The following is an 18,621-nucleotide window of genomic DNA, read 5'->3' as shown; positions in this document are numbered from 1 at the left end:
TGATGTAATAATGACATGGGTGATATTATGCTCCCCAAAATAAATTAGGCCTACTAATGTACATCACACAATAAACCATCCAGATTTATTTGCAGTCAATCAAATATTTGTTACCTTATTCCAATTAAGTTCATTTCGATACCACATCTAGTTACAGTATTACCGCAACCTGTCCATTTTAATTGTCATACAATCTGATCAATCAATTTCACCCATAAATAGGACTGCGACGTCTCTCGAGACAAACTGATGTCCTTAGAGGCTAAACACTCTTCAGTCGCGCGACCCTTTAACCCTGACCCTTAACACACTTCCTCCCTCGGAGCCCAGAGGCTGCAGACAGACAGAAGCTCCGGATGGATTTTGAATAACAAATCAGAGAAGCACCTCCTGACTCGGGGTGTTTACCCTCCTGTGAGAACATCCGAGGACGTTGATCGCCAAACAAAGCCTGCATGACCTCCTGTGCTCTCTGTAGCCTAACGGCCTGTATGTTTTTGAAAATATTCGAAACTCGATAGCCTACTACGGCATAATCGTGAATTCATTTAGCAGACGCTTTTATCCGAAGTGTCATGTGAACCTGCGATATCTTGATACTGAGTCGTGCTCTAACCACTGAGCTATACTCTACACGGCATAAATGCAAAATACAACAATGAACAAAAACGATGTAGTTCGACATGATTCCTGAGAATATGGACCACAGAGAACATACAGTATGATTCTTTACAGTATGATTCATTACAGTATGATTCATTACAGTATGATTCATTACAGTATGATTCTTTACAGTACGATTCATTACAGCCAACTGTTCCATCTGTTCAAGCGCCCATGCATCCTCAGTTACCCTGCTAACCTCCAGAACCGACATTCAAACTAGTGGTTATGTGCTTGTAACCAACACGGGATGAGGAAGTTGTTCTCATCATTGGGGACACTTGAGGAACCACACAAGGTGCGAGAGAAAATAAAAGCTAGATCTAAATTTTGCTAAACCTTTTTCCAAACCTGCTTTTTAATCCACTCTTCCTTGTCATTTTCAACTGGTTGGTTGAGAATGTGTGAGGAAGGTTGGGTGAACAGGGATGTGGTTGCAAGACAAATGACCTGAACTGATTTTGCCCTCTAGTGGTGGCCTATGAGATGAGCATATGTGATCTCATGAATCTCATTGGTTGTTTATATGTTCCTTAACCTGGCACATGCTGTGATTGGCTCTGACAGATTATTACATTTTTATTACCATTATCCAAAGACCACAAGCTTAACATCGGCCTGATTACGTTTGACGATCTCAAGTTTGATTATGTGGTTGGAAACTTGAAATGTTTCATGAAAACAGTTACTAGGTGTTTCTCTGGTTAGTTCCCAGAGGCACCCTGTAGTCACACGCATGTCACATGACATGCGATAGAATAGCTTGTGATTCTTACGAGGGTGCGTCCCTTCCATCCAGGATGTAACCTTGGCTTCCAGGTGTAAATCAACAGTCACCTGACCCAAGGAATGCTGATACACAAGATTACTCAGGTCGCAACTGTACACGCACACACAGACACACACAGACACACCCACACACACACTCATGACTCATAAAAGTTTTGCATGATAACTGCGCACCAGGTGTTGAACACTGCCCCATTGAGACCGGTGCACAGGTGTGCATGGAGACACTTAGTCATTCAGTCATTTAGCTCAGTCATTTAGCTCAGTCATTTAGCTCAGTCATTTAGCTCAGTCATTTAGCTCAGTCATTTAGCTCAGTCATTTAGCTCTGCCATTTAGCTCTGCCATTTAGCTCAGTCATTTAGCTCTATCATTTAGCTTAGTCATTTAGTTCAGTCATTTAGTTCAGTCATTTAGCTGGAGACAGACTCCCATGCAGCTCAGAGACCCACGACACAGATAAGGGGGGCGGGGCTAACTGTCTAACAACCGTAACAACTAACAGTAATGATTAACCATGGTGACAGGACACTGACCTGTTTGACAGCTAGCCTCACCAAACACACCCTCCCTTTCCTGTATCACTAGTCGTACAGCTCTACCAGGTAATAGTTCCACCTGGTCCATGACAGAGACAGCCGTCTGCCCGGCAGCGAACCAGGAAAGGCTTGTTTGACGAAGACCCTGGCGCCCACCACCTAACCACACAACGTGAGTAACAGATACTTTTACAGCGTACAGCATTGATACTCACACTGCCAAAATGCCCTGTCAGATTTAAGTGCCAGAATATTATTTATGAGCTTGCTTATGCTTAAAACAAGTCCATTTGCCTGCCAGTATGGTGAGAAACTATCACTAAGATTGATTACATTTTGTTTTTGATCACAAAACAGTTAGATGTACAGTTGTTATAATGCATAGATTTCTCACAGGAAATACCATAGGACCATAGGATATTCAGTAGTGCTGTCAAACGATTAAAATATTTAATCGCGATTAATCGCATTAATGTCATAGTTAACTCGCGATTAATCACAATTAATCGCACATTTTTATCTATTCTAAATGTCCCTGAATTCTTTTTGTCCCAATCTTTTTTCAAATGTTAATGCTCTTATCAACATAGAAAAGTGGTTTGGATTGCTTTGTGCAAATATTTTTTTTATTGAAAACAACATTGCAATCGCATGGCTCTGAAGAGGTGGCAGAGAATTCGCATCAGCTGTGTGCTTGGCTATCAAGTGGTATTTCAGACTGGACGTGCTGCGATGATAGCTCAGTTTACAACGACAAAACACACAGATCACTGGTCTTGTCAATAGAACCATTTGGCAACTTTTTAAAAGCAAACTTTCCATTCAGAATCTTATTGGCATCCATTTCGGCATCTCGCGCTCGTCATCCACTCAAAACGTAACGTTAGCCTACTACCAGAGAATGTCTAATATCCGTAAACGGGCTCTGCTACCACTCTTTAGCCAGCTCGCAAGCCAAACGAGTGTTTGGCGTGCCTGTTGTTTTGTTTCCGGTCTAGCTAGATCCGGTGTGGTGTTGTAGTTTTTCTAACGTCGGTAGTTGTTGCAACAGCATGTGAAAAAAACTACAACGTTTGCTAGGCCAAAAAGAGCGTTAATCGCGCGATAAAATAATTGACGCCGTCAATTTGGGTTTGCGTTAACGCCGTTAATAACGCGTTAAACTGACAGCACTAATATTCAGTTATTATGAGCTGTTACTCTGTAAGAAGTGTCAGACCAAAGGTGGAAAACCAAAGGTGGCAGTCATAGAAACACATTAAGATTACATTAACTACCATGTAACCACACAACAATACCTACAGTAACAAGGTTGTTAGTGCAAAGGACACCAACATTAACACAAAATGTAACAGTAATGTAAAGTGTCGTTGTAAAGACGTTGTGAATGTAACAGTAATGTAAAATATTGTCCTTTGTCCTTAACGTTACTCGAAAGGTTCTCGAAGATAGACGGAAGATCAGTTCTTCAGTTGTATGGCAGATGTAGTCTTAAAGCATTTACGATGACAACACCCAATCTTTCAACCAAGTCTTTGAGAAAACTTCCTTGAATGTAAGCTAAGCCAAAGTGCCTCGACAGTAGCTTGTGTAACTGTCAAGTCACAACACAGTCTTTTTGTACAGCCCGCGAGGTTGTGTTTAACTGAGCTAGGAAACACCTGTAGAACATTGAGCTTCTGGGTGACTCACAAAGGAGTTCTAATTTGGAATGTTAGGTTAAGGCTGTTCTGGTTCTATTCCAGTGGTGAGGAAGGGTGTGCCTGGTCAGCCAGATTAGCAGTACAAGAAAGACAAGAGGGGTGATAGAAAGTTTATGTAATTGAGGTCATTGAAGCTATTGAGAGAGAGATTGATTGTTCGGGAAATGGCCTAGGCTAGATTCGATCATGTTGCCCCGTGGTTAGGCCTGAGCTTGTACAATACATGCACTTAACAGGTGAGCTACCAGGGCAATGCAATTCAGACAGTGTGTTTGACAAATCTGACCGCTTTATGTACATTATTACAACCATGTAAAAATACATGTAAAATCCCCTTGTCAGATCGTTTACGTTAAGCGTGCTCTCTCTCACAAGCTACTTCCTCTAACAACGAAACACATTGATTTAGCAGAAGTTTATATCCAAACCGACATTCAGGACCTACAAGAACTTCCGCTATACTGACTGTCATCTTCTCCCCCATCTTCCTGTGTTACAGAAAATGACTTCCCCCATCGGCCTGCTGTCAGTGAAACAGTTCCAGTGTTCCATCTGCCTGGAGGTGTTCACAGACCCGGTCACCACCCCCTGCGGACACAACTTCTGCCTGGCCTGCGTTAACAGTGTGTGGGACGACTGTGAGACGTGGAAATGCCCCAGCTGCGAGAGAACCTTTCCATCCAGGCCTGAGATCAGCGTCAACGACGCCTTCAAGGAAATCAGCGACCAGTTCAAGAGGATGAGAGGCAGCACCTCAGAGCTGGCTGCTCCCGCCGCCGCTGCCGCCGAACCGGGGGAGGTGGCGTGTGACGTCTGCACCGGGACGAAGCTCCGAGCCCTGAAGTCCTGCCTGGTGTGTCTGATCTCCTACTGTGAGACCCACCTGGAGCCTCACCAGAGAGTGGCCACGCTGAAGGTTCACCAGCTGGTCGACCCTGTGGAGGACCTGGAGGACAGGATGTGTAAGAAGCACCAGAGGCTCCTGGAGATGTTCTGCACGAGCGACCAGACGAGCGTGTGTCGTTTCTGCACGGAGACGAACCACCGGGACCACCAGGCCGTCTCTCTGGAGGAAGAGTGTGGGAGGAGGAAGGTAGGGTTCTGCTTGTCATTTAACCCCGATTCAAATCGACACAACCTTATTCACCTGGTACAACTAACCTGCTTAAATATTTACATAAATTAGCATGTAACAACACAGCTGCACCTGTATCAAATTGGAGTTACTGTGTAGGAGACACTTGAAATTAAATTGTTATCGGTTAAAGCATAATTGCGATAAGGTCTCGACATGGCAACTGGTGACTTGATTGAAGTCACAACTGGATTTACGTATTGTTAGCATCCATTTAACCCCAGTGGTCCTCCATGATACCGTCATAATTATGGGGAGTGGTGCAGCTCAGGGTTGGAACATTTGAATACAGATCAAGAGGCTGCAGAGAACTGCTCTATAATCTAACTGCTCTGTAATCTAACTGCTCTGTAATCTAACTGCTCTGTAATGCTATTCAGATCCAGATGAAGGAGACTGAGGAAGGAATTCAGCAGATGATTCACACCAGAGTCATGAAGGTGGAGGAGATCAAATCCTCAATGGAGACCAGCAGGGTGAGTTCTCCTCCTGTTTTTAAACACACAGTGGATCTTTGTTTAACTTTGCAGTCTAACACGCGTTGAGAAACCTCCTCAAATTTCAAAGCGGCAGTTGAGTTGAACGTAGATTCAGGCTCGACACAGGCTTTTTCACCTTCTCGCCAAGTCGAAGAGGCACATTTCTGAAGCGTTTGAGTCCTCCTGAAGCGTTTCTTCTCCCTCGTCAGAAAAGCGCGAAGGAAGAGATGACGGAAGGCGCCCGTCTTTTCGCCGCTCTGATCAACGAGACGGGGAAAGGCCAGGCGGAGCTCAATCGGGAGGTGGAGGAGAAGCAGAGCGCAGCGGAGACAAAGGCCAGAGGCCTCGTCCAAGACCTGGAGCAGGAGATCGCTGAGCTTCGGAGGAGGAAGTCTGAGCTGGAGGAGCTCTCACACACTGAGGACCACCTCCTCCTACTCCGGGTCTGGACCCACCATGCGTCTCGTTTGTCGAGGAAAGACGCTGAATGAAATGGGTTCACGTACATTCTCTGTCTGACTAAGTGTGTTTCTTTCCTTTCCTGATGTTAGAGATTCCCGTCTCTCTCCAGCCGTCCACCCACCAAGGACTGGTCTGAGGTCAGCGTCCACTCCCACCAGTTTGTGGGGATGATGCGGAAAAAGGTGACTCAGTTGGAGGAGGTGGTGAAAAAGCAGTTGGAGACCCTGAGAAAGAAAGGTAAGACTTGTTCTCTCTGTTTGGAGTGTTGTGTTTTTGGTTACGTTTGCATTTTAGACTCTCAGTGGCTGCTTTTATTGACGTCAACGTGCATTTAGCACACGTGGAAAGTATGAACATGTATAATATTAGTTTGATCATGTATGTAGTTTGAAGATGTTCTGAGTATCCATCTTCACTGGAGAATTGTGATGTTTGTTTCTCAGCTGTAAGACTACTACTGTTGTGGTGTGACTATAATTTGGATAATTATATATAATATATATAATTTGTAACTATATTTGACATAGGACAATTTAGACCTGCATGTTATTACTACTCTGTGTATTCTTGAAGATATCATGCTGATGTCTGTTCCCTCCTCTCGTCTAACTAGAGTTGAAGAGCGTTCAGAAGTATTCAGGTAATGTCGTCCTGCAAAGGTCTCGATTTATTAATCACTGTATCGATCTATCCGTCGATCTATTCGTTGATTTGAGACCGATTTCAACGTCAATCGTCCTCTGCCTCTCCAGTGGACGTGAGATTGGACCCGAACACCGCCCACCCCAACCTCGTCCTATCAGCAGATGGGAAGCAGGTGGGACGCGGGGACCTACTCCAGATTCTTCCCGACAACCCGCAGAGGTTCGACCCCGTCCTCTGCGTCCTGGGAACGCAGGGCTTCCTGTCCGGAAGGTTTTACTTCCAGGTCGACGTGGGCGGGAAGACCTTCTGGGACCTGGGCGTCGTACGCGAGTCCGTCAAACGGAAAGGGATGATCACGTCCACTCCAGATAACGGCTACTGGACGGTGAGGCTGAGGAGCGGGGATGAGTACCGGGCGCTGGAGTCTCCATCGGTGCTCCTCAGTCTGAAGGAGAAGCCCCAGAAGGTGGGGGTGTTTGTGGACTATGAGGAGGGGCTGGTGTCCTTCTACGACGTGGAGGCCGGGGCTCACATCTACTCTTACGACGGCTACTCCTTCAGGGGGGAGAAGCTCCACCCCTTTCTCAGCCCCAGCGTGAGCGACGACGGTAAAAACACAGCCCCATTGGTCATCTCACCGGTCAGCTGACAAGAGTGAAGTGACACATGTGATAGACAGATGGGATGTCATGTGACGTCCCTAGATAGGGGAACTTTTGGTGTGTTTGACTTCATGCAGCCCGGCTGACTTGAAGCAGCCAATGGCATTCTCAGCTTCAGCCGCCGCTGCATGAAGTCGAACACACATCCTGAATCCAGTTACGTCAGGATTGTTATTTACAGTTTTTCAACGCATTTTTTATTTTTATTTTTTACCTGTTTTGTTTTACAGAGAGTATACACACTGATAAGCTTTGCAACAAATGTCTGTATTAAACTGTTAAATTTGTCACTCCTTGATTCATTTACATTTTGATTAATCGATTGCTTGATTAAATGATTGGTTGGTTGATTGATTGGATTTGAAGAAAGTTCGCATGTTACTTGTACAATTCTTGAATAAACAAGGCTGAGTGAAGGACAGCAAGTATTACCTTTGTGCGCTCATTAAGATACTAGACTCTACAGTAGTTTGCATCAGTGCAAGAGTTTATTTCCATTCGTTTGCATTGTTCTGCAGACCCAAAACCAAGCAAACAAAACCAAACATGTTCTCATTGGTTAACCACTGATTGTACAATGTCATACTTCAAGGATTTTAATATGAACATATTCTCTGAACCTAGCAGTGGTTAACCTCATGCTTGTGTAAGGACATACTAAAAAGAATATTTACAAAACATTAATATACTGTAAAGACTGTATGTACTTGTGTCTAAACTCAGTTCCAACCGTTTAGTTAAAACTTCTCTGGGAAACACTAATGATTGACCATTACACTTTATGGTTAATTTCTTACTGAATATCCTTAATAACTTATTTGCTACACACTTACAGTTTAGAGTACATATATGTATTTATGGAATTACTTTTTTGGAATTTTGGAATTACTATAATATTGTATATTTATAATATATGTTATTATAGGGTGGTTATAATTGAAGGTTGGTTAGTTTTCACGTGTTTTGCCACCCTTTCCAGCTCAGGTGTTGCAGTTTTTAATGTATTTGACACATCCGACCAATATTCAAATCTGGTCAAAATGTCCCCACCAATATGTTGATACAAAAATATAAATTAAATATAAATGTGCTACGCTACGGCAGGTAACCACGCACGCTGTCCGAAATTATCATAAAACATTCAATCATTCCCCCTCCCCCCCCCCCCCCCCCCCCCCCCCCCAGAATATAATACGGTTAGCCGGTCCAGATCTCTTAACCCAAAATTACAATGTGAGACAGCTGTCTCCCCTCCGTTTGGTTGCAAATGACTCACTTCTATAGTTTTTTGTCTTTCTCCGGTTCTTCCTTCTATCCCTCTTTTAGTGTCCCCTCCCTCTCCCCCCCTCTCTCCTCCTCCCCCTCTCTCCAACTCACCCACTCTCTGTTTTTTTCTTTCTCTCTCAATGCAATGCTGCACATTCACCACTAGAGGCAGTGCAACCAAGACTTTAGCCGATAAGTTAGGTTTAGAACACGATGTTACCAGACTTTAGCCGATAAGTTAGGTTTAGAACACGATGATATCTGTTCGGATATACAGTGTGACAGCATTGGTAAATTGGGCAGTAAATTGTTTTGGTCTTGGTTGAGCTTGTGTGTAAAATAAGTTTAAGTATTTTAAATGTGTGTTTACTCTGCATTTTGTGTCAAAGCAACAAGAAATGTGTTAACTGTATAGCCAACGACGGATGTTGTACTAACTGTGTCAAGAGTTTAGGAAACTTGTTACAGTATTGAAACTAAAACATTGAAAATAAAGTATTGTAAAATACTGTAACAAAAGTAAACATTTTTATTATAATTTTTTTTGTATTTGTGTTTCTGAATCCTTGCTTTCATAAGTGATTTTACTATCTCTACCTGTCTTTTCCATTGCTGCAACACCTACATTTCCTGCCCCAAGTTTTATAAAGTGTCCTATAATCCTGTCATGGTGAATCACACATTAGAGGAAAGAAAAAAATCAACCAAACAGAGTGTTTTATTCCTTTCATTTCTCTGCTTCTCAACATACTATTCTGGCCCTCAAGACATCCATTCATGGTATGTAAGAGTTTCGGTTTAGCGTAACCATAACCCAACCTAAATGACTATCAGGATTTTGACATCAGTTTTAGATTTTTATGTTCATGTTAATATATGAAAAGCAGTAGCGAGTGACACTTTTGTAAGTGGACAAGGAGGACAAGGAGAAGTGGAGACAGATAACGAGAGGGTAAGAAGGAGAGTCAGAGAAGTGGACCAGCTTTAACCAGTTTAATGACTTCCTGCTATTTCTGCTCTTTGAACCCAGGGCTGATCTTCACAAGAGGACAAGCATCCCAAACCGTATGAAACGATCCCCCTTCAGGAGTCAGTGCCTGTATGTCTTGGCGCCACCTTGTGTCTGCAGGTGGTACTGGACCGCAGACGCTGGTTCTCCTCAGACACCTCCCTGGTGTGGGTGTGGAGGCAGAGAGACGCCTCCTGGGGAGAGGGGGGAGAGAGAGAGAGAGAGAGAGAGAGTGGGGGGAGAGAGAGACAGGGAGAGAGTGGGGGAGAGGGGGGGAGAGACAGAGAGAGAGAGAGAGAGAGAGAGAGAGAGAGGGGAGGGAGAGAGAGAGTGGGGGGAGAGAGAGACAGGGAGAGAGTGGGGGAGAGGGGGGAGAGAGAGGGAGAGAGAGTGAAGTGGAGAGAGAGAGGGGGGGATGTGAGAGAGAGAGACAGGGAGAGAGAGAGAAACAGGGAGAGAGAGAGACAGGGGAAGGAGAGAGAAACAGGGAGAGAGAGAGACAGGGGAAGGAGAGAGAAACAGGGAGAGAGAGAGACAGGGGAGGGAGAGAGAGAGAAAGAGACAGCATCTCAGGATCTCTGAGAATATCTACACCTGGAGGTAGTCACTAATAGAATTCTTCAAAAAGATGAAAGGATTAAGAAGAAGAAAGACTGTTTAGAGTCCAGAATAAACACGTTTCTGTCAAGAACAGAGGTGGTGACGATGTTTGTTTATGTTCTCCTAAAGAAACAACCCTTTACAGTGTTTAGCATCCAGTTTGCATCAGCTTAGACACGTTGTTTCCATGTGGTTTGCATTCTGCTGCAGTCCGTGACCTCAGTGAACATATTCTCACTGTACCATTTCTTTACCATTTCTTTACCACTGTACCTTTAAATATATGATTTAGGCTACCATTCAAACCTTGCTACTCAACAATAATAATAATGCATTTTACCTTTGTCGGCACTCAAGGACACTGTACAGAGGTACAAAAAAACATTAAAAGCAGCAGAAAAATAAAGAATACAACAACATTACAATGAAAAAATTCAATAGAATACCCGTCTTCGACCTCCGCATTCATCAACACCTCCTGACCCCTGCCGTCCATCCGAGGATGTCTCTCATACTTCTTCAAGCTTGGCCTGTTCGTCTGGCCTGAGGGCACCGAAAGCACGTATCAGTTCTGAGTGACACCTGCTAATGTGTATTTTCTGTGTTTGTTGTTGTTAAGTTTCTGTTGTACAACTGTCTCCTCTCGTAAGAGACAACACCGCCAAAATTGTTTGGCGTACTACAGAGAAGCACTAGATATGTACCATCTGTCAGCTGTGCTTTTGATGAAAGCAATGTTATTACACTTTATGTATGACATTTTGGCTGAAAAGAATAAAGGATCAAGGAAAACTTCGATGTTAGTGAGAGGAAAAGATAGAGAGAGAGAGAGAGAGAGAGAGAGAGAGAGAGAGAGAGAGAGAGAGAGAGAGAGAGAGACAGAGTTGGAAGTAAAGGGGATTAATGTATGGGATTTGCATTTCCATTTGTAGAAAAGAAAATGCAGTGAAGCGCAAACCAGACAATCAGAACCAGACATTGAAAGAGGAAGATAAAGAGCAAGACAGAAAGAGAAAACATTTGAAAGATTCAACATTGTTCAGTCCAGGTAGGATTCATACTGGTGAATATGTTGTTATAGATATGAACTTCTGGATACTTTATGAATTATTTAAAACAGAGAATTTTAAATCTGCACATTATCTTGAAATTACTTTTGATTTGATTTCTTAATCCAACAAATCTTGTCTGGTAATGTAATGATAATTGTTTAGATTATTATGATTGAATCCTTGTACAGTAAGACACTCTGAATTCAATCTTATTGATTATTCCTACAAGTACAGTACTGGTTTATTAATCATCCAATCAAATGCTGAATACAAATACATTTAAAAACACATCCACTTTTTATAGACAGGTATGGAAGCAAACACATTTCACATCATTCTACTCTCAGGTTAGTATCTGTGTGTGTGTGTGTGTGTGCGTGTGTGTGTGCGTGTGTGTGTGTGCGTGTGTGTGTGTGTGCGTGTGTGGGGGGGTGTGTGTATCATGTGAAAATAGAAAAAGATCTGCCTTTCACGCTGGTCATTTATTACGTTAAGGGTTTATTGACCATTTGTAGCAAGTACAAAGATATTACATTCGATCATATCATGTGCTTTTGTGATGTGCTACAGATTACAAACAACATCAGTTTCCTTCCATTGGTTCACATTTTTTGAAAGTCAATCTATTATGTTTGGTGAAACTCCAACATCTATAGGAAAATGTGCTATTATAATTAAACCGCACGTTTTTTAATTACGACTATTTAGTAATGCACTGTTACTATACATCAACAGGACTGTGTGCCCTCTCCTCATGCCTTCCTCATCAGTACCACCTTGTTAACATCCCAAAGACCTGGACTGAAGCCCAAAGATACTGCAGAGAGAAATACACTGACCTGGCCACCATAGACAACATGCAGGACAAGAACAAGCTAGTCAATATAGCTAGTCCTCTGAGGGAAGTCTGGATAGGTCTGTATAATGACATCAACAGCTGGAGGTGGTCTCTGGAAGACAGTCAGTACTATGGAGAGGGACAGGCTGACTTCAGGAACTGGGAGGTTAATGAACCCACAAATATAGCTTCAGAATTGTGTGCTGGGATTGGAAGTCTTTCCAAGTGGTTTGACTCTTCCTGTTCGGTTAGAAGACCCTTCCTCTGTAACCAAGGTAAGCACATCTGTGTTATTAACGTGTTTTTATTGATTTAACAGAGGCTGTCCAGTGTGACAAAGTGCACAGAATCTGCAGAGGTTGTGGGCCTCTCACCCACATAACTATTGACTCTGTGTAGCATTGCAGGAAGGAACTGCCACCCAGAAGCAATATTGAGGAAAACACTGCAACCAAAAAGAGACACAACTTGTGTCGTCTGTAAATTCTCATCAAAACCTCAATATTTCACACAGGTGCAGCTTTTGTCTACATCAATCAATTAATGACCTGGACAGAAGCTCAGAGTTACTGCAGGCAGCACCACACAGACCTGGCCAGTGTGAGGAGCCAGACTGAGAACCAGCAGATTGAGGATATCAAACCTGCAGATGTCAATGCCTGGATCGGCCTGTACAGAGATTCCTGGAAGTGGTCAGATGGTAGCAAATCCACCTTCAGATACTGGAAAATTACTGAACCTAATAATAACTTAGGGAATGAATTCTGTGTAGCATCAGAGATTGTTAACGCTGGCAAATCCGCAGACTGGCCCTGTGAAAAGACATTACCCTTTATCTGCAATAGTGAGTTCAATTTTTTCTTTTAAGTAAATATGACACCAACTGTTTTTTTCTTGTAGGCCTATGTCCTTCTTTTACACTGTGGTTAAGTATTTGAATGTGAAGTTGTGCTGTTAAATGTTCCAATATGTTGTCAAAAATAATCAGTTGTCTGTGTGTCTCAAGTCCCAGTGCAGCAGCAGGTGGTGAGAATGAGTCTGACCAGAGAGAACTCTGGTGTGGACCTAGAGGATCCTGCTGTGATGGAGGCCATCTTACAACGGGTGAGACTTGTTGATTCATGTTGATCTTCACTTTAAAGAGGAGAGTACATATTCTTAGTACAGACTTTCTCTCCTCCTCAGGTCCAGGTGAAGCTGAGAGAGAAGGGGCTGACTGAAGACTTCCAGCTGAGGTGGAAAAAGCAGCTAGATGGAAAGGTCTTCCACAAGGAGGAAGAAGAGAGTTCTCAGAGGAAGAGGAAGAAACGGGACAGGAAACCAGTTCTGACCAAGAGGGAGCTCTAAATTTGTAGGAAGAGGACAGATAACGTTGTAATGTGTTGTTGTGGGAGAGAGGCTGAGCAGCCACAGAATAGTACATTTGTCAGAAACCGTCATTCTAAAAAACTTTTTTATTACTCATATTAATTTTCCTATTTTGTTTCAGTTAATATCTGACAAATAAAATCAATTTAATCCTTTGGAATTTGGGCCAGTGTATTTTCAATGTTCACTTCAATTCCCAAACTGTTGCATTAAGTCTAACAATTAATGACCACCATTGAGACACAAGGAGATTTTAGACTTAACAACGCATATAAAGTTGTTCTGTCTTTAAAATGCTGTAATATTCTAGAGTATTATGAGAAAATTATTGAAAAGGAGGAAAGGAAGAATGTATTCACAAGATACATACGTATTGATTTGCTGACTTATTGATCGATTTGTGGACTTTCCATGCTGTGTTTAACATCGTTTGCATCAGTGAAAACAGTTCGTTTCCATGTCGTTTGCATTCTGCTCCAGTCTATGACCTCAGTGAACATATTCTCACTGTACCATCGCTGAACCACATGCTTGTCTGATAATGTCATACTCCAAGAGATGTGAAACACAAAAGTTAAAAACTGTAGTTACTGTAAGCTCTTTCTGTATGTCAAGCTCAGTTCCAGCAATTATTTAGGAATGTGACACTTTACCTTATATGATTTACTTTCAGACTTTATTCTTTACCATTTACCTGTAACCCATGACCAAAGGGAACGCATTTTCACCACAGCATTGGTTAACCACATGCTGGTCTTTTGCCATACTATGATGGATATTCAAAACACCACAGTTACAAACTGTCATAACAGTATGTTTCTATGTCTAATCTTTGAACCAATAATACAATTAAAACTTATCTAGGTAACGTTTTTTATTGTATTCAGAATATCACACGGGTCACTGATCTACCGCAGACACAATTAAGTCACCTACGACCTCCATGTCATTCTAAGACAAGGGTGAGCAGTGCGGTATGATGCAATTCTGGTCATTTCCATATGTGATTTGAGAAATATGCAAAAGTCTGGTTTCTAAAGTCCTACATTTTGCATGTCCGATTGTAGAAAAGAAAATCTAGTTCATAGGAAACAAAAATAGTCAGAACCAGATTTTTAGAGAGGGAGAGAGAAAGACAGATCAGATCGAAAGAAACAGAGGGAGAGAGAGAGGACATAACAAATCATCTTTCTTCTGTCCAGGTAAGACCAAACGCTGTACATACATTGCTATCTACAGATTACTTTAATTTCTTACGTGCAAATACATGTTGACTAAGCATCCATGATACTATTTTGCCAACAAATCTCCTCTTTGTGGACAGATATGGAGGGGGGAACATTCTGCATCCTTCTCCTCTCAGGTCAGTAGCTACGTGTTTATGGCTCAGTGAGGAACTTAAACGTCATAAAACCATGGAAGACCTAAAGGGTTTGCCTAAGAGCAAAACCAACATCCAACAAACTAGATCCTTAATTTGTCTGAATTACTTCGTCCAAACGACTCCATTACATGACCAAGAAAATTCACCCATGCAAGCCAGTGATGAAGAAAGTGTTTTGTCCGTCTCCATAAACGGAGTGATTAAGTTCAGTTGAGTTCTGGATTTTAATAAGTATTATCAATCTGCAGATTGGGAGAGAAAACCAGACCTCTGACAATAAATGACAACACAACACCAGGTTTAGGTCTCAATCAAGTCTCTCTCCGCTCTGAAGGCCGGAGGACCATCTTTTATAGGGCACAAGAATGTAAACATAGATAGTGACAGTCAGGCAGTAATGACGTTACAACAGTCTAACACATAGACACAATCTACTATTTTAATAGCAAGCTTAAGTTACATGAGAACATACCAACTAGTATCCAATGACTAGTTCTATTGATTAGTGAATGTAAGCACACAGGAAATCCCAACTTCTTCCACACCAGCTTGCAAATGTTTGTGTCAAATAATAACACAGCGTGGAAGTGTGTGGGAAGAATGAGGCAAAGAGTGTGTTTTCTTAGATTAGGCCTAAAGCACTTTAGGGAGGCTGGGTCATAATGCCATCCTGGTTAAAATATCACAAATGGACTCATCTCATTAGCTAATGGGAAAATTCAAGCTTACATTTGAAAATGTAAAGAATTGCTTTTGGTGTGACACATACAGTTTGGCAGATGCATTGGAAATGTTGTCATAGGAAAACAACTAGATTATGTTTACCTTGGTCTAACTCAAAATACACCTTTTGCTTGTGCGCTTTCATTGTATCACGTCAACAGGACTGTGTACCCTCCCCTCATGCCTTCCTCATCAGTACCGCCTTGTTAACGAACCAAAGACCTGGACTGAAGCCCAGAGATACTGCAGAGAGAAATACACTGACCTGGCCACCATAGACAACATGGAGGACATGAATAGAGTCTATGGAGCTTCCAGTGGTTACACAGGAATGGCCTGGATTGGTCTGTATGGTGGCATCAACACCTGGAGCTGGTCTCAGGGACGTAGTCCGTTCTACAGAGAGGGAGAGACTGTCTTCACTAACTGGGCTGAAGGACAGCCCAATAACCACAAAGGTAATCAGTTCTGTGTAGGGCATCACAATGATGGCAAGTGGTACGATGACGACTGCAGCTTGGGAGCCCCTGCGATCTGCAACCAAGGTAAGCACATGAGAGAATCAGAATCAGAATGCCAGGGATGCTGGAGAGAGTTCTAATTGTGTTGTTCTAAAACTTGCGTTGTTCCCATCCTTGATTGTGATTGGCTAGATCGCATTCCATGCCGTTGTAAAATCCAGCATAACCCCACAGGTTGTCCTCATAACATTCTTTAACATTCCATATTACTGCGCATCGAATATTTCAAAGAATGACGGTTTATTAATAAACAATTTTGTTTCTAATTGTTTTTATTGATGAAACCATATAAAATATTTGTAGTAAAAGTTTTAGAAAAGCAATAAGCCCCGCGAGTCCGTGGTTTACGCTGATTTTAGAACAAGGGGGTTTTCGGCAACAACTCCCCTTACCTGTTCTAAAATCAGCGTAAACCACGGCCTCTTGGGGCTTATTGCTTAATTTAGTTACAGCTGGAAGTTCCGACATTCTGTAGAGTGATTATCTATTCCATTCTTGACAAGAAGGTGTTCTGAAATGTTAATGTAGAATAACATTGAGGCAACAAGACAAGAGAGGTTGTGGTATATTCATACCTTTATGGGGCCCTAAGCTAAATTAGATTTTGGGTCCCCCGACTGTTTTGGGGCCCTAAATACCATTGAGTATTGTCAATGCTTGATCATTTGCACACTTACTATAAATCTGACACACCAATTGAATTAGTTGTTTTTGTGTTGCTTACATTATACCATGTTCAACCTGGCATATTTTGTACTTTTCCAAAAGTTTTTAATCGATCACTCACTAGTTCTCTAGTGTTAATTTGCACCTAAATATACATTATACTGTTACAGGAGTGACGTTTGTCTACATTGATCAAAACATGAACTGGACAGAAGCTCAGAGTTACTGCAGGCAGCACCACACAGACCTGGCCAGTGTGAGGAGCCAGACTGAGAACCAGCAGATTGAGGATATCAAACCTGCAGATGTCAATGCCTGGATCGGCCTGTACAGAGACCCATGGCAGTGGTCAGATGGGAGCAACTCCTCCTTCACATCTTGGGCCAATGACGAACCTAATGACTACAGAGCAGGGCAATCCTGCACAGCAGCAGAAATGAATTCACCATTCATGTGGAAAGACTGGTATTGTACTGATTCCTATCCCTTCTTCTGCAACATCGGTGAGTCATAACTCATAATATATTATATATTATATACTATAATTTCACATTGTGGTTCATCAAATGGAATAAAGTATCGCCATGAATAAACTTCTTCTGTGACCTGAAATTCATGTCAGTTGTCTGTGTGTCTCAAGTCCCAGTGCAGCAGCAGGTGGTGAGAATGAGTCTGACCAGAGAGAACTCTGGTGTGGACCTAGAGGATCCTGCTGTGATGGAGGCCATCTTACAACGGGTGAGACTTGTTGATTCATGTTGATCTTCACGTTAAAGAGGAGAGTACAAATTCTTAGTCCAGACTTTCTCTCCTCCTCAGGTCCAGGTGAAGCTGAGAGAGAAGGGGCTGACTGAAGACTTCAAGCTGAGGTGGAGAAAGCAGCCAGATGGAAAGGTCTTCCAAAACGAGGAAGAAGAGAGTTCTCAGAGGAAGAAAAGGGAGAGGAAACCAGTTCTGACTAAGAGGGAGCTCTAAATATACAGGCATAAGGTTAAACTGTATTTTTTTTCCACAAACCCCTGTAGTTTTTACTAACGCAGAGCTAAAGTGAAAACATTTTTCCCTTTGTTTTCTTGGTCAATCCCGGCCCGGAATTCTTTTTTCAACCTGTCTAAACGTTTTTGGGGAAAACATTTTTCAACTTGTCGAAACTTGTTTTGTAAAATATTTTTTCAGCCTTTTGAAACTTTTGGTTCTTACACACAGTGAAAGGAACAGAGAATCCTAAAACAGATTAAAGCAGAGCAGAGTACTCTGGCGTACTTAAAGCAGAGAACAGCAGAGTATGGTCCTCATCAAGTACTCATTAGTTATGCTAACCTTTTTTCTGTCTTTTTTTTATACCTGTAGAAAAGAAAAAAAAAGAAAAAATGTTTGTAAACTGAAGAGATTTTTTTCTCAATTTAAAAAAAATTCTTATTTTTTTGCAACCTTAAAAATCTGTATTTTTTTCTTCAAAAATAAATGTTCAACCTGTCGAAACGTTATATTTTATTTTTATGTTTTCAACATGTAGAAACTAATATATCTAAATATTCGACAGTAAAATTAAATCAATCCGATATCTTTGTATGAATCCTTTCAAACTCAAGCCAAAAATGCTAGGATCTGCAAAACTCACCTACCCTGCCTTTAAAATGTGATTAAATCAAAATTGCATTTTTGAAAAGGAGGAAAGGACTATTACCAAAAACATTAAAAACTTTGATTGATTGATGAATTGTTGATTCAAAAACTGACCATGTTGTGTACCTTGAGCTCAGAATAAACAAGGTTCCATCAAGAACAGTAACGATGACAATGTTTGTTTAGTTTTCTCATTAAGAAACCAGCCTGTACAGTCTGTTTAGCATTCAGTTTGCATCCTTGCAGATGATTAATTTCCATGTGGTATGCATTCTGCTCCAGTCCATGTCCTAATCTCTCAACCTAGCATTGGTTTACCTCATGCTTGTTGTGTAAGGACCTACAAAAAAGGATATTTACAAAACAGTAATTATACTGTGAAGACTGTATGTACTTGTGTCTAAACTCAGTTCCAACCATTCAGTTATAACTTCTCTGGGAAACACTAAAGATTGACCATTACACTTTATAGTTAATTTCTTACTGAATAT

General features: G+C 41.9%; 2 protein-coding genes across 2 annotated transcripts; both read left to right on the top strand.

Annotated features, from left to right (window-relative positions):
- Positions 1–1,979: 1,979 nt before the first annotated feature.
- Positions 1,980–7,364, top strand: LOC146221818 (E3 ubiquitin-protein ligase TRIM39-like). Its single transcript, XM_084691533.1, has 7 exons — positions 1,980–2,163; positions 4,194–4,787; positions 5,210–5,305; positions 5,518–5,751; positions 5,860–6,007; positions 6,384–6,410; positions 6,523–7,364. The coding sequence occupies exons 2-7, from the start codon at positions 4,197–4,199 to the stop codon at positions 7,062–7,064; spliced, it is 1,638 nt and encodes a 545-aa protein (XP_084547659.1). The 5' UTR covers positions 1,980–2,163; positions 4,194–4,196; the 3' UTR covers positions 7,065–7,364.
- Positions 7,365–11,672: 4,308 nt separating this feature from the next.
- Positions 11,673–13,370, top strand: LOC146221817 (putative C-type lectin domain family 20 member A). Its single transcript, XM_084692077.1, has 4 exons — positions 11,673–12,146; positions 12,329–12,698; positions 12,849–12,946; positions 13,028–13,370. Exons 1-4 carry the CDS (start codon positions 11,715–11,717, stop codon positions 13,187–13,189), a joined length of 1,062 nt encoding a protein of 353 aa, XP_084548203.1. The 5' UTR covers positions 11,673–11,714; the 3' UTR covers positions 13,190–13,370.
- The last annotated feature ends 5,251 nt before the right edge of the window (positions 13,371–18,621 follow it).

Source organism: Hypomesus nipponensis, chromosome 25, assembly GCF_054491055.1.
Source record: "Hypomesus nipponensis isolate SF chromosome 25, ASM5449105v1, whole genome shotgun sequence".
NCBI lineage: Eukaryota > Metazoa > Chordata > Actinopteri > Osmeriformes > Osmeridae > Hypomesus > Hypomesus nipponensis.
The sequence above is the reverse complement of the archived record's forward strand: the minus strand, read 5'-3'. Positions and strand labels throughout refer to the sequence as shown.

Excerpts from the sequence above, each read along its gene's own strand:
- LOC146221818 (XM_084691533.1), top strand. The coding sequence starts at position 4,197 with ATGACTTCCCCCATCGGCCTGCTGTCAGTGAAACAGTTCCAGTGTTCC. Across the intron at positions 4,788-5,209 it reads AAGAGTGTGGGAGGAGGAAG|ATCCAGATGAAGGAGACTGA; the intron begins GTAGGGTTCTGC and ends AATGCTATTCAG. Across the intron at positions 5,752-5,859 it reads ACCACCTCCTCCTACTCCGG|AGATTCCCGTCTCTCTCCAG; the intron begins GTCTGGACCCAC and ends TCCTGATGTTAG.
- LOC146221817 (XM_084692077.1), top strand. The coding sequence starts at position 11,715 with ATGCACTGTTACTATACATCAACAGGACTGTGTGCCCTCTCCTCATGC. Across the intron at positions 12,147-12,328 it reads TCTGTGTTATTAACGTGTTT|CTCATCAAAACCTCAATATT; the intron begins TTATTGATTTAA and ends CGTCTGTAAATT. Across the intron at positions 12,699-12,848 it reads CTGCAATAGTGAGTTCAATT|TCCCAGTGCAGCAGCAGGTG; the intron begins TTTTCTTTTAAG and ends GTGTGTCTCAAG.